Source organism: Hyperolius riggenbachi, chromosome 6 (assembly GCF_040937935.1).
Source record: "Hyperolius riggenbachi isolate aHypRig1 chromosome 6, aHypRig1.pri, whole genome shotgun sequence".
Taxonomy (NCBI): Eukaryota; Metazoa; Chordata; class Amphibia; order Anura; family Hyperoliidae; genus Hyperolius; species Hyperolius riggenbachi.
In genome coordinates, this window is record NC_090651.1 from 8515884 (window position 1) to 8542287 (window position 26404).

The following is a 26404-nucleotide window of genomic DNA, read 5'->3' on the forward strand; positions in this document are numbered from 1 at the left end:
TCTCCCCTCTCTATAAGATGTTTGGAATCGGATCCATTCCTACTGCTAAATCTTAGATTCAGGGTCACCCATCTCCCCTCTCTGTGTGTTCTGTGGTGGACATACCGCATCCACTCCCACTACTAAATGTCAGGCGCAGAGTCACTCGCTCTTCTCCCCTCTCTATAAGATGTTTGGATCCATTCCCACTGCTAAGTCTCTAAGCAGGGGCGTAGCAATAGAGGTTGTGACTGCATCGGGTCCCTTGGGCCAGAGCGGCCCTCCCTCAACTACAGTATTAGCTCTCTATTGGTCAACAAACTGTTCCCCATCCCCTTCTTGCACTATATAAATTGCTATGTATAGAGTGCTTGGGGGGCCCTATTGTAAAACTTGCATCAGGGCCCACAACTCCTTAGCTACGCCACTGTCTCTAAGTCACTGCTCTCCCTCTCTCTGTAGGATGTTCTGTGATGGACAGGTTGGATCCTCACCCACTGGGCACTGCAGAGCTGGGTACTACTGCACAGAAGGGTCCACTTCTCCAGTACAGCAAGAGGTGCCAAAAGGCTTCTTCTCTGTAGAGGGAGCATTCCTTCCAGAAGCGTGTCCTCCAGGAACTTTCCAACCAGTAAGCAACAAAGTCTACATAACTCGTCTTCTATGCATGTTTAGGAAATGTTCTTGGATCGTTAGCAGAACTCCAGAACTGGAGTCACAATGTCTCGTGACTCCAGTCATCTACTGAAAGACAGAAGCTCACTTGGATCAGTGCCATGGTTTAACCATGAGCTGTGGGTGGTGCAGAGAACATGTGTAGCACGCGGTACCCCTTTCATGCACATTACCAAGCTACGCAACTGTCGGAAGTATTGGTAAATTGCTGTGCGCTGACTTTTACGGACATCAGGTGAGTTTCCCCTTAATACCTGTTTGTAAGTCAGTGACAGTGATGTATATGTCATCATATTTTGTTTTTTGCTTTCTTTTTACAAAAGTGACATGCTTCATGGTAGTATACCTGAATCATTCTCATTTGGTTGGCCATTTTTGCCTCACCAAAATTTTCCCAAAGGTGGTTCTCATTTTAGTAATAATAGGTACTTTGTAAAAATCCAAGACATATTTAGTTGAAAAATTCCAGTTATAAATATATAAGGAAATCACTTTGCAAAAAATTGAGCTGGACCAGATTTCTGGGTGTTACTGTAAAGCATAGCGGAGATGCCGCTGCAACAGGGAGCGGCATGGCGGCCGGCTATCTCCACATCTCAGCCAGCAGCCTGCGCCGCGCTGTTACATGATGGAACTTTGCCTGGTCCCTCAGTCGCACATAGACTGAGGGCTACGCGCACGACAGGCGACAGGACCTATATGCGAATAGAAGGGGAGTCAGCGGATCGGCCGGTCAGCTGACTCCAACACTGATTCTAATTGGCTGAGTGACTGGGGCGGTGCTTAGGAGCGCTCCCAGTATATATAGAACAGGCCTGTCAGTTGTTCCTCATCTGCTGTTGCATATGCTACGTGTTAGCACTCAGACCCATAGTCAGATCCGAAAGTGTGCTAGAACCAGCAGGAGCTGGGGATCCACACTTAGCCAGATTCTGTTGATAGCTTAAAGTACTAATTGAATTGCATTATTTGTTATGACCCTCTGCTAGCCTTGACTACTCTTCCGTCTTTTGATTCTGTGCCTTTGCCTATCTGATCTAGTTGCCGACTTAGCTTCTACCTCACTCTGATTCAGTCTTCTGCCTTTGTACTGTATCTGTCCGTGTGTTGCCGAACCCTGCTTGTCTGACTCTTCTGCCCACACCAGTGAACTTAGTTCTGGTGAGGGATTCTCAGTTCAGTAATCACCTGCTCCTCAGGTAGATGGCTGCAGTACAGTCTTTATCACCTGCTCCTCAGGTAGATGGCTGCAGTACAGTCTTTATCACCTGCTCCTCAGGTTGATAGCTGCAGTATAGTCTGAATCACCTGCTCCTCAAGTTGATAGCTGCAGTATAGTCTGAATCACCTGCTCCTCAGGTTGATAGCTGCAGTACAGTCTGAATTACCTGCTCCTCAGGTAGATAGCTGCAGTACAGTCTTAATCACCTGCTCCTCAGGTAGATAGCTGCAGTACAGTCTTAATCACCTGCTCCTCAGGTAGATAGCTGCAGTACAGTCTTAATCACCTGCTCCTCAGGTAGATAGCTGCAATACAGTCTTAATCACCTGCTCCTCAGGTGACTAGCTGCGCGGTACTGTCTGGATCTCCTGCCCCTCAGGTGATCAACTCCTTCAGTACAGTCTGAATCACTCGCTCCACGAGTGATCAGTATACGTTGTCTTACTGTGCATCGCCCGCTCCTTGGGTGAACCTATCACTAACTCATCTGTGTCTCCAGCCTGCTGGAGTACAATTTCCAGTGTTCTATAGAGATACCTCCCTCTACCAGCCCCTCTGGGGGAGTTGGTATCTCTATCTGTATTACTGTTGCACCAAACACTATCTTACACCTGGGTGTCCTGTGTCTCACTATACTTGCATTATTGGTGATTCTGCAGATCACCATATAATCAGGTATAACATCTGTAATATTGGTGATACTGCAGAACACCAATAATCAGAAAATCAGTTCTTGCTGACACCGATCGTTACAGTTAACGTTTAATAAGGTTCATAGGTCAGGGGTGTGTAGTCTGGGGAGTCCTATAAAGTAATTGTTATTGTTTAGTGAGAACTAGGCATGAACACAATTCATTCTCAATGCCCTCATTCTGGATAAGCACATAAGCAACTTTATATTTGGAAGGCCCTTTAACAAGAAGCAGTAATTATTTGTTTTCCTCCTTGATCTATAGCTCAGTGGTCAGTCGTCTTGCAGACCATGCCCTTTAGGAAACTTCTGCAATTCAAGTGGTCTATCAATCATCTCCACCTGTCCAGCAGGCCATTACTGTCCTCTTGGTAGTGTCATGGCAAAGCTCTGCCCTGTGGTAAGTTACTGTTATGTTTCAGTCGAGGCTAAGTACTAAAATAACTTGGATCCTAAATACTAAAATAACTTGAGTGTTATGGTTTCTCTGTGGTATGATTTCATTTCAGGGGACGTTTTCTGGTACCATTGGCAATGCAGCTATTGAATCATGTGAACTCTGCCCCATGGGCATGTTCTGCAGCCGACCTGGGTTGTCCCACCCTGAAGGACACTGTGAGTCGGGATATTATTGTACACGAGGGTCCAACACTTCTCATCCAGTAAGTATCTCAGTTCATGAAGCCTTCCATTTTGAATCTGCAGATTATGCATTCTTTTGCTCATAGAATAACTCCGCCCATGTCACAATCAGGTGGGGTCACAGTTTGGAGACATTTGTCCGGCTGGGCGCTTCTGCTATAAGGGGATAAAAGAAGCTTGTTCTCCAGGGACATGGAATGGTCGTCTAGAGTCTACAAACTCCTCCTGGTGTTTGCCTTGTCCTCCAGGGCTATATTGTGGTGCTCCTGGCCTAGTGGAGCCCTCTGGAACTTGTCATAAAGGTAAGTTGCTACTGAGTTGTCCAGAATCTGATTACAGAAGACAGTACGGTGATTTTCTATACTTTGTTGTACAGGGTTCTTCTGTCTTCTCGGGTCAGCAAGTCCAAGGCCACAAGACGGAATCATGGGTGACATCTGTCCTGCTAAGCACTTTTGTCCTGAAGGGTGTTCAGAGCCTAGCCCATGTCCTGAAGGGACCTACAGCAACTCTACAGGTGAGAAAACCTCCTTTGTTGTTGGAATATGAATGTGTGTAGTCATTAGGCATGTTTCTTCTCAATGTCTGACAAACATGGGTCACCAGAGAAAACCGTAGTCTGAAGTACGTCTCGTTTTCATTAAAGAGAACCTAAAGGAAGAGGGCTGACATTTTAATTTCCTTTTAAACAATACCAGTTGCCTGGCTGCCCTGCTGCTCCTCTGCCTCTAAATACTTTACCCCTTTTTATGACAAAAATCTGAAGATTAGTCACATGCTTGTTTCAGGTGTGTGATTCAGGCACTACTGCAGCCAATGAGATCAGCAGGACTGACAGGCAACTGGTATTGTTTAAAAGAAAATATATATGGCAGCCTGCGTAAACCTCTCACTTGAAGTTCCTTTTAAAAAAAAAATCCATATAAGTAAGTTTGAAATTTTAAAGTTATTAGAGATGACCTTTCTATTTTAATTTGCCACCAGCTATGTAATTCAAAAGCTGTTGTATAAACTTACATTTTTTGCCCTCATGATGGTTTGGTACACAGAATGTCTACAAACCCGATCATCTTCTATGTGTTCGAGGAAGCTGAGAATATGGAGTAAAATGTTTTCCAAAACCAGCATGATCCCGAGACCGGTTTCACACTAGAAACCAGCAGTATAGGTGTGTTGGGATAGGGTGATCGCATAGCACCGCAACGTTAAAATAGCTTTCAGAGATTTCCGCAGCAATGCGCGGTAATCTCTAATCTGGTTGCAAGCGCTTACTTCCTGTGTGCGGAAATACAAAGTGCACGGAAGTGTACTGACAAAATACGCTTCTGCGCATGCGCAAGTCAAACGCCAAATAGTTTAAGCGGCTCCATAGACTTACATGACTTCTGGTCGCCGTGGGTGGTCACTGATAATGCACTGTTTTCATCTCGTCAAATCCGATACTTCCATCGTAAAAGGGTAATGCAACACAATGGAAACATCCCAGTGTGAAAGCGGTCTCAGGTTTATCAGATCAGCATTTGCTCATCTACACATTAAGAAGACAGAAGAAGAATGTTGCTTTTCTCAATCCTGAGAACCTGAGACTAGCAGAGTCCCTCTAGCAAGGGGTGATGCAGTAAAGATGGAGTATGCCGGCGTATTAAAACGCAGTCAGGGAAAAGTCCTGATCCCAGATTCACTGGTGAATAAAGGCCACAAGCTTCGACGCAATGCGAATTCAGAAATACTTAGAGATGTGCGTGTCACATAATGGCTGCCGAGCTCAAAGATAATAGTCAGGGATATGTACTTTCTAAATATGCTTTTCTGTTTGTGAAACAAACCTAAAGCTCGCATTAGACTTCAATGGAAGTAACAAAATTTGGCGTAACTCCACATAATTGCAAAAATACGGAACCTAATTACTGTTACAAGCAAAGTTAATTACAACTTTGCCAGAAATTTTACATATGATTCTGCATTGCGAATTTTGATGCAAAATTACGTTAAAAAATTAAAAAATTATGCTAAATTACAACTCAACACTTAATATGGTGCCATGTTGTAGATGCGTGCTGGGAGGTGCTGGCTACAGGTAGGCAATGAGAGCCTAATAAATCTGGCTGGAACGCAGCCTGGAATTACACCAATCAGAATGACCAGGAAGTGCAAGTCATTGGTTTTATTCCAAGCTGCGCTCGCTACATTACATACCAGTTAGAGGAAATTGCATCTCAATGACAGTTGCAGGTTTCGGCACAATAAACGTTACTTTGAGAGAGCAGTAGTGTTTAGAATCCAGCCATCATTTCTTATGTCTGTAATTTCTTTATTGCCCACAGGACAGTCTGTGTGTAAAATCTGCCCTACGGGTCACACGTGTGCTGATGGTGAGGTTGTCCAGTGTCCGGCTGGCTATTACTGTCCAGAAGAATTAGATGCAGACCCGATTCCCTGTCCTCCTGGAACATTCAGCCCGACGCCGGGCATGACAAGAGCTGAAGACTGCCTCTCCTGCCTGCCAGGTACTGCTCCTCCTACTAGCCAGGTACTCCTCCTCCTACTAGCCAGGTACTGCTCCTCCTACTAGCCAGGTACTGCTCCTCCTACTAGCCAGGTACTGCTCCTCCTACCCACCAGGTACTACTCCTCCTACTAGCCAGGTACTGCTCCTCCTACCAGCCATGTACTGCTCCTCCTACTAGCCAGGTACTGCTCCTCCTACTAGCCAGGTACTCCTCCTCCTACTAGCCAGGTACTGCTCCTCCTACCAGCCAGGTACTGCTCCTCCTACTAACCAGGTACTCCTCCTCCTACTAGCCAGGTACTGCTCCTCCTACTAGCCAGGTACTCCTCCTCCTACTAGCCAGGTACTGCTCCTCCTACTAGCCAGGTACTGCTCCTCCTACTAGCCAGGTACTGCTCCTCCTACCCACCAGGTACTACTCCTCCTACTAGCCAGGTACTGCTCCTCCTACCAGCCATGTACTGCTCCTCCTACCAGCCAGGTATTTCTCCTCCTACTAGCCAGGTACTGCTTCTCCTACTAGCCAGGTACAGCTCCTCCTACCAGTCATGTACTGCTCCTCCTACCAGCCAGGAATTGCTCCTCCTACCAGCCAGGTTCTGCTCCTCCTACCGTCCAGGTACTGCTCCACCTACTAGCTAGAAACAGCCCCTCCTGCCTGCCAGGTATTGCTCTCCCTACCAGCCAGGTACTGACCCTCCTACCCACCAGGTACTGCTCCTCCTACTAGCCAGGTATTGCTCCTCCTACCAGCCAGGTATTGCTCCTCCTACCCACCAGGTACTGCTCCTCCTACCTGCCAGGTATTGCTCCTCCTACTATCCAGGTACTGCTCCTCCTACCAGCCAGGTATTGCTCCTTGTACCAGCCAGGTACTGCAACTCCAAACAATCAGCTACTGCTCCTCCTACCAGCCAGGTACTGCACCTCCTACCAGCCAGGTATTGCTCCTCCTACCAGCCAGGTTCTGCTCTCCTACCGTCCAGGTACTACAAGTCCTAACAATCAGCTACTGCTCCTCCTACCAGCCAGCTGTTGCTCCTCCTACCTGCCAGGTACTGCAACTCCTACCAGCCATGTACTGCTCCTCCTACCAGCCGGGTACTCCAACTCCTACCTGCCAGCTACTGCAACTCCTATCAGCCATGTACTGCTTCTCCTACCAGCCGGGTACTGCAACTCCTGCTAGCCATGTACTGCTCCTCCTACCTCCTCCTACCTACCTCTCCTCATCAGCGTGCAATAGCGTTCCCGCCAAAAGGCCCAGGTGCACTTGTAGGTAGGGGTTTTTTTTCAGCATTGGGCCCCACAAAGTTTTTGTTGGGTGAGGGGATGTAACATGCAGCCTAGTTATGCCCCACAAATGGGCAATTATTTTAGTCAAATGTCTCAGATCGTACAGTTACATATACAGTCTATAGTTTTAATCTGTTGTCAAAAAATAAATGATAGTAGAAATATCTCTGATCACTTTTGTCTGAGCTGACACATTTTTGTGCGTTTTTGATGAATGACAATGCAAACATTTTCAGGGGACCTCCTTGGCGATAGTCGAGATGACCTAAAAAAAAAAAAAACACACTTTATTTCCTGTGTCTCCCATTACCAGCGACAGCATAAAACCAGTGGCTGATTTTAGCACATGGACTGATCTGTTAAAAAACAAAAGCATACGTCTGATCCTCGCAATGACTGTGACAATCACCAGCATTAAAACTAATGGACTGTTTTGTGCAATCGTTGTCCTTTAAGCTCGTGAAGGCATGTAGCTAAATTCCTGCTCATGACGGCAGTTGTGTTCATTTAGCATGAAATAATCCCGGGGGTACTTCGGTGCAGCAGCCGTTATACGTATGTCACGGCGGTATAATGGCGCCGATCGCTGTGTTTAGAATGTGCACCTCACCCAGTAGGTGTTGCTATAACAGTTTGCCGGTGCACATTTCATTAATATGGACCTGAATTTGGCTCACATACTATATGTAAAATGCATACGCCACACTCCCTGGAGCATAAAATGCAAAGCAAGGCAACAATAGTTTTGTTTTGAAACTAAATGTCTTCCTGTCGTTTTCCCTGGAATGTGGTCACATGATTATGCCTACAGGAAGCTGTGAGTCAGGTGCATGCTGGGAGAAGCCCATTATTGAAGTGCAGTGTGCATTAGTGTGTTCCCATATTACAAATGTCCTTTCTCTGCTCATTGCAAAACTGACAGTGTACAGCTCTTATTTTATATATAGAATCCGTTCACACTTGTCCCTCTGCAATCCTTCACTTTAATGCTCTGATTTATGTATACCAAAAGAAGGTATATACAGTATAGACAAGTGTATGTTGGATTTTAACCCTCCTGGCGGTCTATTAAAGACTGCCAGGGGGCAGCGCAGCAGTTTAGAAAAACCCCAAAAATTAAATCATGTAGCGAACCCAGGGCTCGCTACATGATAGCCGCTGTACAGCGGCATCCCCCCACCCGCTTCGATCGCCTCTGGCGATCTGCGATCAGGAAATCCCGTTCAAAGAGCGGGATTTCCTGGAGGGCTTTCCCCATCACCATGGCGACGAGCGGGACCGACGTCGTGATGTCATTGGGAGTCCCGATCCACCCCTCAGCGCTGCCTGGCGCTGACAGGCCAGGCTGCGCAAGGGGTCTGAGGGGGGGGGGGAGGCGCGGAGCGGCGGCGATGGGTATCGGCCGCCAGGAAGGTTAAAGACTAGAGATGTGGCGAACGGTTCCTGAACATCTCTAAATCCCTGGGCCTCTTACTACTTCCGGGTCGCAATGACCCGGAGTAGTACGCCTGCGCTGCCCGGCGGAGCGCGTCCTAGATCGCGCTCCTGTTGCCGGGTACTTTCTGCGCGTGTGTGTGACGTCATGAGTGACGTCACGCTCATGCGCAGAGAGTGCCCGGCAACAGGAGCGCGATCTAGGACGCGCTCTGCCGGGCAGCGCAGGCGTACTACTCCGGGTCATTGCGACCCGGAAGTAGTAAGAGGCCCAGAGAGGTTCGCTGGCGAACGGTTCGGCCCATCACTGTTAAGGACCAATTAGCTGCTAATACAGAAGGGCATACATTACAAGGTGGTCAACTCATAGAAAGCTGTGCGGTAAAAAAATCTGGTCAGGAAAATACCGCATTCTGTATTTTAGACTTTTGTATGCTAATTCATAAAAATGTACACAGCTGCCAAAGTAAACTGTCGGTAACATGAGAAGAGTATCTGGCTGAGTTGTTACATTTTCTCTGTGCAGAGACAGCATTACAATAAAAGAGGCAGCCGAACTTCCCTTCAGATGTGCATGTTTTGTTATACTGCCTCTGCTTGCCCTGAATCTGCTCTAAATCTATCAGTCTTTCTAAACAATCTATTTAATTGCCACAGCTTAGAAGAACTTCAAGAAACTTCAAGAAACTTTACACATGCCAGGCTTTGTGGTGTTCACCTCCAGCTTAAAAACAGGAACCCAAGAGGTTAAACACAGCCTAAGGTATTCAGGGAAGCCTTGTTTGTTCCGATTGCTCTGCTGCTGCTGCCTGGGGGGAGATCTCACTGCTTCTGTTTGCGATTCACACAGTCCAGCACAGACTTTGCTCTTTTATCACCACTTCAAAGCAGGCGGTATTCTTCCGTGTCATTATCGCCTGTTCTAATCTTTATGAATTAACATTTCCTGACATGTGCTGGAGGAGTTCACTGATGAAATCGGTAGTTTGCCTCACTGCTCGGGAATTTCAGCTTTTCATGCGGTCACAGCTTTTATGAATTGACATTTTCCTAAGTGCTCGGTAAAGTCAGCTGTTTTCTGCATTACCGAATGAGGTAATGCTTTATGAATGGAGGCCAATGTGTGAAATGTGGCTATTTGTCTTTTAGCTTGTGAAATCAGAGTACATTTACATTCACAATAACAGAATCTCATACAAACAATGCATTCCAGTTCACAGCCGATTTGGTCACAAGATCAATAAATTACAGTATATTTCCTTAAAGAGACACTGAAGCGAAAAAAATATATATGATATAATGAATTGGTTGTGTACTATGAATAATTACTAGAAGATTCGCAGCAAAGTAAATATTCTCATACTTTTATTTTCAGGTATATAGTGTTTTTTCTAACATTGCAGCATTCTATAATATGTCCAGATTACACAACACTCTGCATTCAAAATGATTCTTTCAGAGCAGTCTGTGAACTAATGACCTCTCCTCTGGCAGAGAAAAAGTAAATAGTTAACTAACAGTTGAGATAATAAAAGTCAGAAAACAGCCCTCTCCATGACTTTAAAAGTCGTAGAACTTAATGGCTTTTTTGTATAGAGATAACAACTGGAATTTCTTAAATCTTCCTGTACTGTAAACAATTAGACTAATGTATCTGATCTTAATGTTTTATTTCTTAGCTGTACTACACATACAAATCATAATATCATAATTTTTTTTTTTTTCGCTTCAGTGTCTCTTTAAAGAGGGGCTGTAGTCAAGATAGCATAATAAATAAAATCGCTGTATTTATTTATTTATTTTTTCACAATATCCATTTATAAATTAGTCAGTGTTTGCCCGTTGTAAAATCTTTCCTCTCCCTAATTTACATTCTGATATTGTTTGACAGGTTGTGACATCTTTACTGCTGGCAGGTGGTCCCTGTGGAATGTTCGTTCACTGAGAGTTCTAAAGCCAATAGAAGAGATATCTGGTCTCCCAGACTGTTTGGGGTGGTTGGGAATTCAGCATAAAAAATAGCCTAGGCTAAACCTCAGCAGGGGCTACATAGATACCTATAGCTGACATGTCCCGCGCCGTCCTCCTCCGATCACCCGTTCCCCGCCGCCGGTCCAATTACTCTTCTAATGTGGCTGCGGCTGCGCTCGTGCTCGCTCCCGCTTGCGTCTCCGGGAGCTTACTGCGCAGGCACAGTATGAGGTTTTCTTGTACTGCGCCTGTGCAGTAAGTTCCCGAAGACGCAAGTGGGAGCGAGCATGCTCGCAGCCACGTTAGAAGAGTAATTGACATTGCTCCCTTGCAATGGATAGGAAGTTAAAAGAGGGCCCCAGATACCCTCAACTCTCCTTTCTTCTTTCCTACTTTCTTTCCTACTTTTCTGTTTTCCCTTTTCCTCTACTTTGAGGGGACCCTTCCCCCTCAATCTTTATCTGTGGGTCTTAGCGCCCGATTTAGCTATGTTAACCACCCTGGTGTTCTGATTAAATCGCCAGGGTGGCTGCGGGAGGGTTTTTTTTAAATAAAAAAAAAACTATTTCATGCAGCCAACTGAAAGTTGGCTGCATGAAAGCCCACTAGAGGGCGCTCCGGAGGCGATCTTCCGATCGCCTCCGGCGCCCAGAATAAACAAGGAAGGCCGCAATGAGCGGCCTTCCTTGTTTTGCTTATATCGTCGCCATAGCGACGAGCGGAGTGACGTCATCGACGTCCTGACGTCAGCCGCCTCCGATCCAGCCCTTAGCGCTGGCCGGAACTTTTTGTTCCGGCTACGCTGGGCTCAGGCGGCTGGGGGGACCCTCTTTCGCCGCTGCTCGCGGCGGATCGCCGCAGAGCGGCGGCGATCAGGCAGCACACGCGGCTGGCAAAGTGCCGGCTGCGTGTGCTGCTTTTTATTTGACAAAAATCGGCCCAGCAGGGCCTGAGCGGCAGCCTCTGGCGGTGTTGGACGAGCTGAGCTCGTCCAGACCGCTCAGCAGGTTAAATTTAAAAGTCGATGGAAAACAGCACTTTGTCAGACGATGTTATTTTGGTGTAGATGTGAGCCTTAGGCTAGACTGTTGTGCTGGTCCACCAACTTATAATATGTACATCATTATGTTCAGTTTGTTCTGTGCTAAGTCTGCAACAGACGATATATTGTATTGTGAAAAATTTCAATAAAAACTTTGAAAGAGAGAAGAGTAATTGGACCGGCGGCGGGGAACGGGTGATCGGAGGAGGACGGCGCGGGACATGTCAGCTACAGGGGGCGATAGAAGCACCAGGTAAGTGTCAGTTTTTTGTTTCTTTTAATCCTTGCACAAAACCCTTTTAATACCAGTTGCCTGGCAGCCCTGCTGATTCACTGCCTGTAATATTTTTTGCCATAGCCCCTGAACAAGCATGCAGCAGATCAGGTGCTCTGACTGAAGTGTGACTGCATTAGCTGCATGCTTGTTTCGGGTGTTATTCACTGCTGCAGCCAAATAGATCAGCAGGACTGCCGGGCAACCGGTATTGTGTAAAAGGAAATAAATATGGAAGCCTTGCTTTAGGTTCCTTTTAAAGGTCATACAGTTCATGGAAAGGGAATGGTCTCTTCTGAATGGATGTAAAACAATAACCACATCGGGTAATTCCTGTAACTGGCAGTTCTAACTCCGGTATGTTCCCCTGTAGGGATGTTCTGCAGAGGTCGGGGCAGCTCCGCTGTGTCTGGGCCGTGCCAGCCGGGATTCTTCTGCACAGCAAGTAAGATCACACAACAGCTTCTTGCTTCGTATAACGTAACTGGTTGATGAATAACTTTGCAAACAGCTTTCCTGCCTCTCAATCATTGGTGATCAGCTGTGGCAGCTCACAGCAGAGTCAGGCCCGGATTTACCTTACAGGAGTCTATAGGCACTACAGAGGCGCTACACCTGCTATTGCTGAAATTCTGTCTTGTCCCCATTTTTATTGCCTGAAGAAGCGGGCTGGGCCTGCGAAACGCGTTGCACTGTTTTGGGGTACTAATTAATAAATGTGACTACTATTCAGGCAGTCTTTCGTGTCTGCTTTATGGAGGTAAGTCCACCGCTTCCTCCCAGCAAATTTTAAAGTTTTTATCCACTTTTATCCTGCTGGCGCCTCTGTTCTCCTACTGCTATACCGTGTCCACCCCTGGTGGAGGGGTGATCTACCCCCTTTCGCATTTACAGAGAGCGACTTCTTATCCCTGAGTGAGGACAGGTCTAATCTCCTCACCTGCCTATACAGTGGTTGCCTGTGTGGTAACCCATGTTTGTGAGCATAATTTTCTCACGATAACCTTTACTTCATTTATGCTTAACATACTACACTATATTGGGCTCTCGGTTTCTCTACACTTTATTTTACTAGGGAAGCAGACTGGGTGCAATGGCTAGCAGGACAGGACTTTCCCTGCACTGTACATTCTGTATGTTCCTGTTTCTTCCAGACAGACATCCACTGTGAACCGAATTTTTCATTGTGATGATCCGGATGATTCGACTTACAAAAAAGATCCGGATCAAATAAACCATTCATGATCCGGACAACAGTACGAGTCCAGGTTATGTCGCCACAGTGCAGTGAATATTAATTAGCCATGTGGCTGGCCGGGGAGGAGGAGGGGAGACCTCCTCCTCCAACATTACTGAGCATGTGCAAACAGTCTAACGTGGCTTAGCCCAGTATAACGTACAGCATGCAGCACTTTGTTTAAACGTGCTGCGTTACTATGTAACCAACGTGGGCACTGAACAGCACATTGATTTTACAGTGCTGTGAGTTGGGCTGCGTTACTGGCTGCTGTAACGTGGGACTTTAACGTCTCACTGTGAAACCAGCCTTACACTCTGCTCGGGACTCTGCATAGAGGGAGAGAGGCGCTTGGGGAGGAGTGAGCCGTAGTGATATATGTAATCAACTGATTAGTACGATTATGCAAATTTTCGCAATTACGCCTATATGTAATTTTGATTTGTAAATTCAATTGATTTAGTATGGTTATTCGTAATTTCACATAAAATGTTGCGTCATTTCATGCCGACTTTAACAGTGAACAGCAACGCCCCCATACATGCCAGTGACCCGATTTTAAAAATGCAAAGAAAAAATGGACTTTAGACTTTAAAAAATGACAGTTTAAAAAACAGTTTTCTTTGCATTTTTTAAAATAGAGTTTTTCAAAAACTACAGGGTCTTTTTTGAACAATGAGTTTTTTTGCATGGTACCCACTATTCTCCTTAACATATGTAGATATTTTGGTAGCAATAGCTTGTATGGTGGCCTTGCTGTTCACCGCCAAAGTCGACACAAAATTGCACAAAATTATGCAAAAATTATGCAAAAAATTACACGAAATTATGAAATATTACTATAGCATACGTAATTGTGAATTTCAATGTGAAATTTCGCACATCCGAAATTTTGGCCCATCACTGGTGAGCCGCCTTTCAATCATCAGACGCCTGTAGGCACGTGCCTTATAGTGCCTGATGGTAGATCGGGCTCTGAACAGAGTGATGTATAAAGATGAGCGCTTGCAGTCTGTTCCCCCTCGGCTCTGAGCGGCTGTGATGATCGCTCAGGATTGTGGTGTGCCGTTCCGCCAAGGCACAAGGAAGGTGCCTAGGGCCTGATTGGTGTTCAGGGGCCTGGCTGCCACTAGGGATGGTCAGAAAAGCCCATTTCCAATTCTGCGGGAATTCCGATTTCCACATTTCTATTTTTCCAATTTCCTGATTTCCCATTTTCAAGGAGTATTGCATCAGAGAATGCAAAAAAAAAAAAAAAATGGAAAAATAAAATCGGAAAACGGAAAAATGGAAAAATGGAAAATAGTCTTGTAATTGGTCTGAAATTAAAATTTTGCAGAAAAATTCTACATGCTCTGATTGGTCCAACGCTTCCAAGTTCTGCGATTGAGCTAAAATTAGCGAGTTGCAGTAAACCGTCTTTCCACCAAATTTTTCCGATTTCTGATCCGAAAAGTGGAAATGTCAATACTGCAGCATCGGGATGTCGTCCATAATTGCCACCTTTTCTGATCCCCATTCCAACCCTTCCCAGAAAAGCCAGGAGGCCAGTAGCTGGAGACACATATGCTGTGTTGCCTTGGGCCCTATTTCATGGTAATCCTTCCCTGGTCTGCTGCACATAATCCATATCCGCAGCATACGCAGCCACGCCCATTTCCACTAAGATAACTGGGAAGCGCATGCGCGCACATTTCCCTGCTCATTGCCGCACATTTGTCAGATAAATAAGTGGCGTGTGCGCACTGCAGTCTCTGGCACTTTCAATCACCGGGCGCGTCCACAGTATGTAAAAGAAAAGTTACAAAAAAGTCTTATTTTTATCTTTTTTATTTAAAAAAAAAAAATCACAATGCTCCCTCTTCCCAAGCCTCAATGGGCTTGATTCACAAAGCGGTGCTAAATGTTAGCACGCCTGTGAAAACCCCCTTAGCACGTCTAAACAAGCTTTTCGCGCATAAAACTTTACGCGCGCAAAACTTTATGCGCATAAAACTTTACGCGCGTACTGCACAGAGCGCAGGGCGCTCCACGCGAAGTGCCCATTAAAGCCTATGGGACTTAGCGCGCATAAAACTTTGCGCGCGTAAAACTTTGCGCGCGCAAAGTTAGCGCGTGATCTGATTGAGAAATCCGGTGCTAACCTACTTAGCACCCTGGTTAGCGCGTCTAAAGACTTTAGACATGCTAAGTAGGTTAGCACCGCTTTGTGAATCAAGCCCAATAACTGCTTGTCCACCATGTAACTTGGGACTGGCCAAGAAAGAGAAGCCTGCAGAATTTGGGGTCCCTTTCCTGAGCAATACTAAGCCACACGCCTCTCCAGTTGTGAGGGGCCAGTGGTGTACCTTTCAGGGGTAGTAAAAAAATATTTTCTTTTGAATAGTGCCCTTGACTGATGGTTAAAGTAGACCCTTATTCAATACACTTGCCTCTGTGATATCATGGCTCCTTTTTTTGTTTTGTTTTTTTATTGCGTTGCCGTCATGTTTTCGTTCAAGCTTTCAATGCATGATCTTTCATTTGTGTTTATTATAATAGCAGCAAAATCCAATAGAATTAGAAACACACGGTGTGCAGAAAAAAGCTGTCCAATTTCTTAATGCAGAGAAAAATGCAAAAAATGTAATGTGAAGACAAAAACAATCTGAAATCATAAGCAACCCATAGACTTTCTGTTTCAAAATTTTTATTGAAATTTTGGTATACAGTGTACAGAACACAACACTTAAACTTGTACCGAACAGTACAATAAAGACGGGTCAGAAGGGGTAACAAAAGTCCCCCAGGATTCTAGTCCTCTCAGTATTCCAGCTCATGGCTTCATAGGTATTCTTCTGTAGTGTCCACAGATGAGAGTCTTGTGATTTGAATGTTATTTTGACCACTTTTATATTAACTAAGTCAATTATGTCAATTATAGCCCCTCCAGCAAACCGGAGAAAGGGGAAAATGGAGGGGGGGGGGGGGGGGGTAGGGGGAGGGAAAGAGGGGTAAGAAGGTCAGGCACGATGGGAGCAACCCATAGACTTTCATCGTGTGTTTAACAGGTCGTGCTTTCTTAAGTGCAGCAAATTTCTGCAAGAGTGTTTCCCGACTTACTAAAAAACACCGTCCTAACTCACGTCTATTTTCCAGTAAATCCTTTTCTTCTGTTCTTCATTTTTGTTTCTTCTGTCTTGCTTGGAGAACAGTTGTCCCCCTCTCCCCATCATCCGCACACTTCTCAGTGCAGGACGTGTTTAGGGTTAGACATTGGAAGGGGGGTGCTTAGGGTTAGGCATTGGTAGGAGGTTAATCAGGGTTAGGTATGGGAGGGGTGTTCTGTTAGGGTTATTCATCAGTAGAAGGTTGGTTAGGGTTAGGCATCGGCAGGGGATTGGTTAGGGTTTGGCATCAGCTGGGGGGATGGTTAGGGTTAGGTAAATATTCTACTAGCGATTATCTCTGGTGTGCAAATTCCCTCCGGCAGCCATTTTGCATGTATGCCCAAGAAGCTGTGTTCTCACTATGATCTGGGACTTTATTGTTTATAAATCCCTCACAGTTTAAACTCACTGTTCACATCATGTACAGAAGGCAGCCAATCAGTGGCTGAGAAGCAGTGACATCACAAATCTCAGATATGTTACTTTGTGAATTAATAACATGTTTTGTGATTAGAATGAGCCTGCCTAACCACAGAAACTCATGCGTATCCATTCTTCAATCACCTTCCAGGTTCTCTTGTTCCGCACCCAGCTGGTACCCGGAATGAAAGTTTTGGAGGTCCTTGTCCGGTTGGTCACTTCTGTCCTGCGGGCACTAGCTTGCCGTCTCCATGCCCATATGGCACCTTCTCAGACCGGTCAGTACTGCAGAGAAATGATGTATTTAGAAATACGACGCTGTAACTGTTACATCATAACTGAGAGTGTGTTATGCTTAGATTGTATCTTAGTGCGGAATCCCAGTGTACCCCCTGCTCCCCCGGATATTCCTGCAGCTCCATCGGCCTGTCGGCACCTACCGAACCATGCCAGGCTGGCTACTACTGTACCCTCGGTGCCTCTTCTTCTGCACCCACTGGAACCGGTGAGATAAATCAATCAATCGTATTAATCATTTTGGTATCGAGTGGCGACTGTACAGTTTATTTGTGGGCATAATAAAATATGCCAAAGAGGAAGTACTATATTGACCTAATGCACAGGTGTCAAACTCCAGTCCTTGAGGGTCAAATCCATACCAGTCATGGGCGGCGCTATACTGGGGTACGCTGGGGCACTGCCCTCCCCCCCCTGGGAAATACTGTGCCCCTCTGAGTCTACAGTTAACTGTTTCCAGGCTCCAGCACTGTACAGTGAGCATCATAGGGTCTATGACAAACTCTCCATGTCAGCCCGACTCTATGTAGGCCTTAAAGTCAATTGGTACCGTGCTGAAAAAAAGTCACATACTTACCTAAGGAGAGGTGAGGCTCTGGGCAGGGGCGTAACTAGAAATCACTGGGCCCCCCTGCGAATATTTGGATGGGCCCCCCCCATAGGTGCCAAATAATCGTAATGGGGCAGCGTTTCACTGTAAATTAATTGTAAAGTGGGCAGCATTTTACCAGACAATCATAATGTGGGCCAGAAAATCGTAATGTGGGCAGAGTTCACCAGAAAATCGTAATGTGGGCCTTTAGAAAATCATAATGTGGGCAGAGTTCACCAGAAAATCGCAATGTGGGCAGAGTTCACCAGAAAATCGTAATGTGGGCAGAGTTCACCAGAAAATCGTAATGTGGGCAGCAGTCACCAGAAAATCGTAACGTGAGCAGCAGTCACCAGAAAATTGTAACGTGGACAGCATTCACCAGACAATCGTAATGTGGGCAGCGTTCACCAGAATATCGTAATGTGGGACAGAAAATCGTAATGTGGGCAGAGTTCACCAGAAAATCGTAATGTGGGCAGCGTTCACCAGAAAATTGTAACATGGACAGCATTCACCAGACAATCGTAACGTGGGCAGTGTTCACCAGAAAATCGTAATGTGGGCCAGAAAATCGTAACGTGGACAGCATTCACCAGACAATCGTAACGTGGGCAGTGTTCACCAGAAAATCGTAATGTGGGCCAGAAAATCGTAATGTGGGCAGAGTTCACCAGAAAATCGCAATGTGGGCAGCAGTCACCAGAAGATCGCCATGTGGGCAGCAGTCACCAGAAAATCGCAATGTGGGCATCAGTCACCAGAAAATCCTAATGTGGGCAGCAGTCACCAGAATATCGTAATGTGGGCAGCAGTCACCAGAAAATCCTAATGTGGGCAGCAGTCAGTCACCAGAAAATCGCAATGTGGGCATCAGTCACCAGAAAATCCTAATGTGGGCAGCAGTCACCAGAAAATCCTTATGTGGGCAGCAGTCACCAGAAAATCGCAATGTGGGCAGCAGTCACCAGAAAATCGCAATGTGGGCAGCAGTCACCAGAAAATCGCAATGTGGGCAGCAGTCACCAGAAAATCGTAATGTGGGCAGCATACACCAGAAAATCGTAATGTGGGCAGCAGACACCAGAAAATCGCAATGTGGGCAGCAGACACCTGAAAATCGCAATGTGGGCAGCAGACACCTGAAAATCGTAATGTGGGCAGCAGACACCTGAAAATCGCAATGTGGGCAGCAGACACCTGAAAATCGCAATGTGGGCAGCAGACACCTGAAAATCGTAATGTGGGCAGCAGACACCTGAAAATCGTAATGTGGGCAGCAGACACCTGAAAATCGCAATGTGGGCAGCAGTGACCAGAAAATCGCAATGTGGGCAGCAGTGACCAGAAAATCGTAATGTGGGCAGCAGACACCTGAAAATCGCAATGTGGGCAGCAGACACCAGAAAATCGCGATGTGGGCAGCAGACACCAGAAAATCATAATGTGGGCAGCAGACACCAGAAAATCATAATGTGGACAGCAGACACCTGAAAATCGTAATGTGGCCAGCAGGCACCTGAAAATCGTAATGTGGGCAGCAGTGACCAGAAAATCGCAATGTGGGCAGCAGACACCAGAAAATCATAATATGGGCAGCAGACACCTGAAAATCGTAATGTGGGCAGCAGACACCAGAAAATCGCAATGTGGGCAGCAGTGACCAGAAAATCGCAATGAGGGCAGCAGTGACCAGAAAATCGTAATGTGGGCAGCAGACACCTGAAAATCGTAATGTGGGCAGCAGACACCAGAAAATCGCAATGTGGGCAGCAGACACCAGAAAATCCTAATGTGGGCAGCAGTCACCAGAATATCGTAATGTGGGCAGCAGTCACCAGAAAATCCTAATGTGGGCAGCAGTCACCAGAATATCGTAATGTGGGCAGCAGTCACCAGAAAATCCTAATGTGGGCAGCAGTCACCAGAAAATCCTAATGTGGGCAGCAGTCACCAGAAAATCCTAATGTGGGCAGCAGTCACCAGAAAAAAAATGCACCTGTGAAAAAAAAAACAATTCACTTACCTGACAGAAGTCTTCTCCTCTCCCGGCATCTGGCTCGCAGCTCCCCGAGTCCTCCTGCAGCACATCTCCCGCGCTGACAGGCAGAGTGCAGGGCTACGGCAAGATGGCTGCCGAAGCACTGTACTAGAGACACAAATAGTCTCCAGTGTAGGGCTTCTTCGGCGGCCATATTGCCGTAGCCCTGCTCTGCCTGCCGGAGACTATGCAGGCTGCTGGAGCGGGGCTGCGGGGAATGAACTGGCGTAGCGTCTATTAGACGCTGCGGCCAGTTGAGCACCTTGCTGGGGGGTCCAGAGCAGCGCTCCCCCCACGCACAGTGAGCGGGCCCCAGAGCAGCCCCGGGCCCCCCTGCGGCTGAGGGGGTCGCATCCCCGGTAGGTACGCCGGTGGCTCTGGGTCTTAATGAGCCTTCCCTCTCCTCTCTCGGTGCCCGTTACAGCATAGGATCCCCCATAGCAACATACAACCAACTCGGTCAAATGCTGCTGTCTCCACCGCCGAAGAGAGGTTTCAGAAGCCTTTGGGAGTCGGAGTGCTCCCGACGGCGTCCTCTTCATCCTTACCGTTCTTCCAGGGCAATTGGCCCTGGAAAGTCCTGTGGTCCCAAGGCCAACTGCACATGTGCAGTCCAGCCGCGTGCACGTTCATGTCGCCGGGAGCACTCTGCGCCTGCGCATGCACCAACTGATCATGACTGATGGATTTTCTGGGGCAGTAGTGGGCGAATGGAGAGGGAGAAGAGGGCACCATGGGAGCGATCAGGCAGGAGGGGGCTGGAGGAAGCCCCTGGTATGTATAGTTTATTCATGTGGCCCCATCTCAGGTACACTTTAAGGCTGGTTTCACAGTGGGACGTTACAGGCGCACGTTAGAGCAGCCTGTAACGCAGCCCACCGCACAGCAATGAAAAATCAATGAGGCTGTTCACAGTGCGGACGTTGCGTTACCTTGTAACGCTGCGTCACAAGACAACGTACTGCATGCAGTACTTTAGACGCGGCTGAGCCGCGTTAGACTGCTTGCACATGCTCAGAAATGTTGGGGAGGAGCGGAGAGCGGCCAGGCACATGGCTAATTAATATGTTTACATCCTGGAGCAGCCGCTCTGTGCGGCGATTGGCCGGCGGGACCACGTGATGCCGCATGCGCACAAGAGTGCGCATCACGGCATCACTGACGCCAGAGTGAGCTGCACAACGCGGCTCATTCTGACGTCCAGATTCAGCACCACCAGGCGTTCCGTTAGGGGGACGTTATGCGACCTTAACGCCCCCTCTAACGCAACGTCCTGGTGTGAAATTAGCCTAAAGAGAAGCTGTCAGCTATTCTATCTCAGAAAAAAAAACACATATATAAGTAGATAAATACTTGCTCTACTTACATAACGTCTATTGCACTGTCCACGTTTTGATGCTAGTGATTTTTCTACAGTAAAAAAAGAGAAAATCCTTCTTAACATTTCCCATTTTAAGTGTAGCTGTTTTGAAGCCAATCCTGATGTCATTTCCTGCCCTACTATCCTCTGCTTGATTTGCCCACCCTTCATTATAGAAAGTTAATTATCTCAGCATAACAAATATTGGCCAATCAGAGAGGAACAGAGGTGTGGGAGGGGAAAACAGGAGGGAAAGAGGCTTCAGCCAATCAGGTTGCATTAGTTAAGTCTGAGGGGAAATAGAGAAGCAAAAAGGGACAACCCAGCATGCCCTGCAACTTCCTTTGTGTACCAAATAAGAGTCAGGTAAACTGTGTTATGATCATTTATCAACAAGAAAAGAAATAGTGATTTTAACTTTTGAATTGCCTAATTAGCATCTTTATTACTTGTTTACCAGATAGAAATAAAGAATTGATTTTTTATTTTATGCCCGACAGTTACACTTTAAGGGAAACTACATTAGAAGGGCAAGATAGGTTGGTCAATAGTGATCTAATATGGCGGATGACCCTCTGGAGACACCTGTACATGTGGGGACTGAGCGTTAGACATTTTGTAATCTAGACCTGAAATGAGCAGTATTTGTGTTTTCACTTTTGTTAGAATAGACTGAGTATGAGGATTAGTACAGAGAGTATTGCTGCTGTCTCTGGTTTGTGTATTTGCAGGCGGCGGAGGAGGCTGCCCACTTGGCCATTACTGCCCGGCAGGGAGTGCTCATCCATATGCCTGTCCTGCGGGGACTTATAACAACCGGACTCATCAGCGGGACTGCTTACCGTGCCCCGCCGGCTATTACTGCGCAGAGAACACCAGCGATTACAGCGCGTTCCAATGCCCAGCCGGCTTCTACTGCCCCGGAGGTAATAACGCCACTCTCCTAGGAGTTCTGCTTCACCATGAGCATGCTGGGTAATCTGTAACTCTCACCCCATCCATGTGCTGCAGGCTGGCAATATGACAATAGCCCATCACATATTCATTAAATGGACATTAAACCCAAGCAGCATTCATCTCTTCCCAGGTCCCCTCCACAGAGACAACACATTCTAAAGTAATGCTGGCTGATACTGGAGAACGTTACATGTTGTGTTCTGCCCTACTGGCACCAGGCCCTGTTCTGCTGCTTTGTATGTTTATATTCATAAGAGAACTGGTCACAGATACGCATGTTTTACCAATAACATTATATACTCTGTAATGTGCTGCAGAAGATGTCAGTATAAATACATAATAATTATATGGTAGGACATTACACTATGGCTATGGTAGGATTAGAGTGTGAGCTCCTCTGAGGACAGTCAGTGACATGACTATGTACTCTGTAATGTGCTGCAGAAGATGTCAGTGCTATATAAATACATAATAATAATATGGTAGGACATTACACTATGGCTATGGTAGAATTAGAGTGTGAGCTCCTCTGAGGACAGTCAGTGACATGACTATGTACTCTGTAAAGTGCTGCAGAAGATGTCAGTGCTATATACATACATAACAAAATGGGAGGACATTAGACTATGACTATGGTAGGATTAGAGTGTGCGCTCCGCTGAGGACAGTCAGTGACATGACTATGTACTCTGTAATGTGCTGCAGGAGATGTCAGTGCTATATAAATACATAATAATAATATGGTAGGACATTAGACTATGACTATGGTAGGATTAGATTGTGAGCTCCTCTGAGGACAGTCAGTGACATGACTATGTACTCTGTAATGTGCTGCAGGAGATGTCAGTGCTATACAAATACATAATAATAATATGATAGGACATTAGACTATGACTATGATAGAATTAGATTGTGAGCTCCTCTGAGGACAGTCAGTGACATGACTATGTACTCTGTACAGTGCTGCAGAGGATGCCACTGCTATATAAATACATAATAATAATATGGTAGGACATTACACTATGACTATGGTAGGATTAGAGTGTGCGCTCCTCTGAGGACAGTCAGTGACATGACTATGTACTCTGTAATGTGCTGCAGGAGATGTCAGTGCTATATAAATACATAATAATAATATGGTAGGACATTAGACTATGACTATGGTAGGATTAGATTGTGAGCTCCTCTGAGGACAGTCAGTGACATGACTATGTACTCTGTAATGTGCTGCAGGAGATGTCAGTGCTATATAAATACATAATAATAATATGGTAGGACATTACACTATGACTATGGTAGGATTAGAGTGTGAGCTCCTCTGAGGACAGTCAGTGACATGACTATGTACTCTGTACAGTGCTGCAGAGGATGCCACTGCTATATAAATACATAATAATAATATGGTAGGACATTACACTATGACTATGGTAGGATTAGAGTGTGAGCTCCTCTGAGGACAGTCAGTGACAGGACTATGTACTCTGTAATGTACTGCAGAAGATGTCAGTGCTATATAAATACATAATAATATGGTAGGACATTAGACTATGACTATGGTAGGATTAGAGTGTGAGCTCCTCTGAGGACAGTCAGTGACATGACTATGTACTCTGTAATGTGCTGCAGGAGATGTCAGTGCTATATAAATACATAATAATAATATGGTAGGACATTAGACTATGACTATGGTAGGATTCGAGTGTGAGCTCCTCTGAGGACAGTGACATGACTATGTACTCTGTAATGTGCTGCAGAAGATGTCAGTGCTGTATAAATACATAATAATAATATGGTAGGACATTAGACTATGACTATGGTAGGATTAGATTGTGAGCTCATCTAAGGACAGTCACTGACATGACTATGTACTCTGTAATGTGCTGCAGAAGATGTCAGTGCTATATAAATACATAATAATAATATGGTAGGACATTAGGCTATGACTATGGTAGGATTAGAGTGTGAGCTCCTCTGAGGACAGTCAGTGACATGACTATGTACTCTGTAATGTGCTGCAGAAGATGGCACTGCTATATAAATACATAATAATAATATGGTAGGACATTAGACTATGACTATGGTAGGATTGGAGTGTGAGCTCCTCTGAGGACAGTCAGTGACATGACTATGTACTCTGTAATGTGCTGCAGAAGATGTCAATGCTATATAAATACATAATAATAATATGGTAGGACATTAGACTATGACTATGGTAGGATTGGAGTGTGAGCTCCTCTGAGGACAGTCAGTGACATGACTATGTACTCTGTAATGTGCTGCAGAAGATGTCAGTATAAATACATAATAATAATATGGTAGGACATTAGACTATGATTATGGTAGGATTAGATTGTGAGCTCCTCTGAGGACAGTCAGTGACATGACTATGTACTCTGTAATGTGCTGCAGAAGATGTCAGTGCTATATAAATACATAATAATAATAATAATATGGTAGGACATTAGATTATGACTATGGTAGGGATTAGATTGTAAGCTCCTCTGAGGACAGTCAGTGACATGACTATGTACTCTGTAATGTGCTGCAGAAGATGTCAGTGCTATATAAATACATAATAATAATATGGTAGGACATTAGACTATGGTAGGATTAGATTGTAAGCTCCTCTGAGGACAGTCAGTGACATGACTATGTACTCTGTAATGTGCTGCAGAAGATGTCAGTGCTATATAAATACATAATAATAATATGGTAGGACATTAGACTATGGTAGGATTAGAGTGTGAGCTCCTCTGAGGACAGTCAGTGACATGACTATGTACTCTGTAATGTGCTGCAGGAGATGTCAGTGCTATATAAATACATAATAATAATATGGTAGGACATTAGACTATGACTATGGTAGGATTAGAGTGTGAGCTCCTCTGAGGACAGTCAGTGACAAGACTATGTACTCCGTAACGTGCTGCAGAAGATGTCAGTGCTATATAAATACATAATAATAATATGGTAGGACATTAGACTATGACTATGGTAGGATTAGAGTGTGAGCTCCTCTGAGGACAGTTAGTGACATGACTATGTACTCTGTAATGTGCTGCAGGAGATGTCAGCTCTCTTGCTGCATGTACATTTGCATAGCCTCCTAATGTATAAGTATTCCAAAGACAGGTACAAGACTATGGCCTTTTCCCTCCATATGTTTCACTGCATTGTGTATTTGCCTTGTATTGTGTGTAATGGAAAGAGTCGGTTTCGTATTCTTCTTCTCTATAATTCTGAGTATTATCTGATATTTCCAGAACTACAAGCAGCATCGGTATAAAAGTCTCTCTATGAAACGCGTGATGCAGACTCGGATCGGAGCAGTTATACGTTTTCCCTCTCCGCACATATTATTCCCGGCACAACAATAATGGCTGAATATTTTATTTAAATGTTCTTCTGTAATAAAATAAATGAAAAAATTGTGTTCTGAAATAATAATGAAACTGAGCAATTATCGCCAACATCAGCGCTTTCAATACTTAATGTTCATACTGAATACTAATTACTGTAACAATAGACTTTAAATAATAAGAGAACAAACATGGAGCAGGAATGCAAGGACTGGAAGGAGAATGAACGGTCCTTCTGTCCTGTGGGGGGCACAGCTACTGACCAATGGGAGTGGGAGCATCTGTCCTAGACATTGTCAATGAGATACTAATAAACAGGGATGCTCATTACGCCCTCATAAATATGCAGGGCCGGTTCAAGTTACAATTGAGCCCTAGGGCAAAATTAGCTTGGGGGCCCGCCCAACAGACACCCCCCGACCAAAAAGCGTCATTAGGGGCCCTTTGTTGCAGCCAAATTTCCCTCCTGGGCCCCTGAGCTGGCTGCTGACCCTCCCCCCAAACACCTCCCAACTTAACTGTGCTCCCTAGGACCTCTGCAGTGTCTATGTCAGTGTAGTGTCTCACCTGCCCGCTAGCACAGATGAGACGCTACTCTGCCAAAGACTCTGCAGAGTCCCTGGGGAGCAACAGTTAAGATGGGGAGGGACACCTTGGGGGCCCCTACAGGCTCTGGGGCCCTGGGGCAATTGCCTATTTTTTCCTATGGTAGCTCCGGCCCTGTAAATATGAATTGGTCTTACAACCAAATTCTGAATTTTTGACTGGTGATTTCAAATGCCCCTGTAATTGCATTCAGATTCGACTGGTAATTCCGAATGGACTCATAACTAATGAAATGCAGTTTTGTATATAAATTCATTACATCTATATCTATATATATCTCTATCTATCTATCTATCTATCTATCTATCTATCTATCTATCTATCTATCTATCTATCTATCTATCTATATACAGTGGTGTGAAAAACTATTTGCCCCCTTCCTGATTTCTTATTCTTTTGCATGTTTGTCACACTTAAATGTTTCTGCTCATCAAAAACCGTTAACTATTAGTCAAAGATAACATAATTGAACACAAAATGCAGTTTTAAATGATGGTTTTTATTATTTAGTGAGAAAAAAACCTTCAAATCTACATGGCCCTGTGTGAAAAAGTGATTGCCCCCCTTGTTAAAAAATAACTTAACTGTGGTATATCACACCTGAGTTCAATTTCTGTAGTCACCCCCAGGCCTGATTACTGCCACACCTGT

General features: G+C 45.4%; 2 protein-coding genes and 1 long non-coding RNA gene across 3 annotated transcripts in view; all 3 read left to right on the plus strand.

Annotated features, from left to right (window-relative positions):
- LOC137522012 (multiple epidermal growth factor-like domains protein 11) overlaps positions 1-727 on the plus strand; it is a 48180-nt gene extending 47453 nt beyond the window's left edge. Inside the window, exon 15 of the mRNA XM_068242029.1 lies at positions 442-727. Coding sequence (XP_068098130.1) covers positions 442-727 — 286 coding nt within the window. The remainder of the gene's footprint in view (positions 1-441) is intronic.
- Positions 728-2905: 2178 nt separating this feature from the next.
- On the plus strand, positions 2906-3431 carry LOC137520649 (uncharacterized). The gene is made up of 3 exons (XR_011021909.1): positions 2906-2967; positions 3077-3229; positions 3322-3431. It is a non-coding gene; the product is annotated as an uncharacterized lncRNA (long non-coding RNA).
- A 14-nt stretch (positions 3432-3445) lies between these two features.
- LOC137522013 (multiple epidermal growth factor-like domains protein 6) overlaps positions 3446-26404 on the plus strand; it is a 39513-nt gene continuing 16554 nt past the window's right edge. Inside the window, exons 1-7 of the mRNA XM_068242031.1 lie at positions 3446-3511; positions 3586-3726; positions 5534-5716; positions 12109-12180; positions 16693-16819; positions 16901-17046; positions 21563-21757. Coding sequence (XP_068098132.1) covers positions 3636-3726; positions 5534-5716; positions 12109-12180; positions 16693-16819; positions 16901-17046; positions 21563-21757 — 814 coding nt within the window. The 5' untranslated portion in view covers positions 3446-3511; positions 3586-3635. The remainder of the gene's footprint in view (positions 3512-3585; positions 3727-5533; positions 5717-12108; positions 12181-16692; positions 16820-16900; positions 17047-21562; positions 21758-26404) is intronic.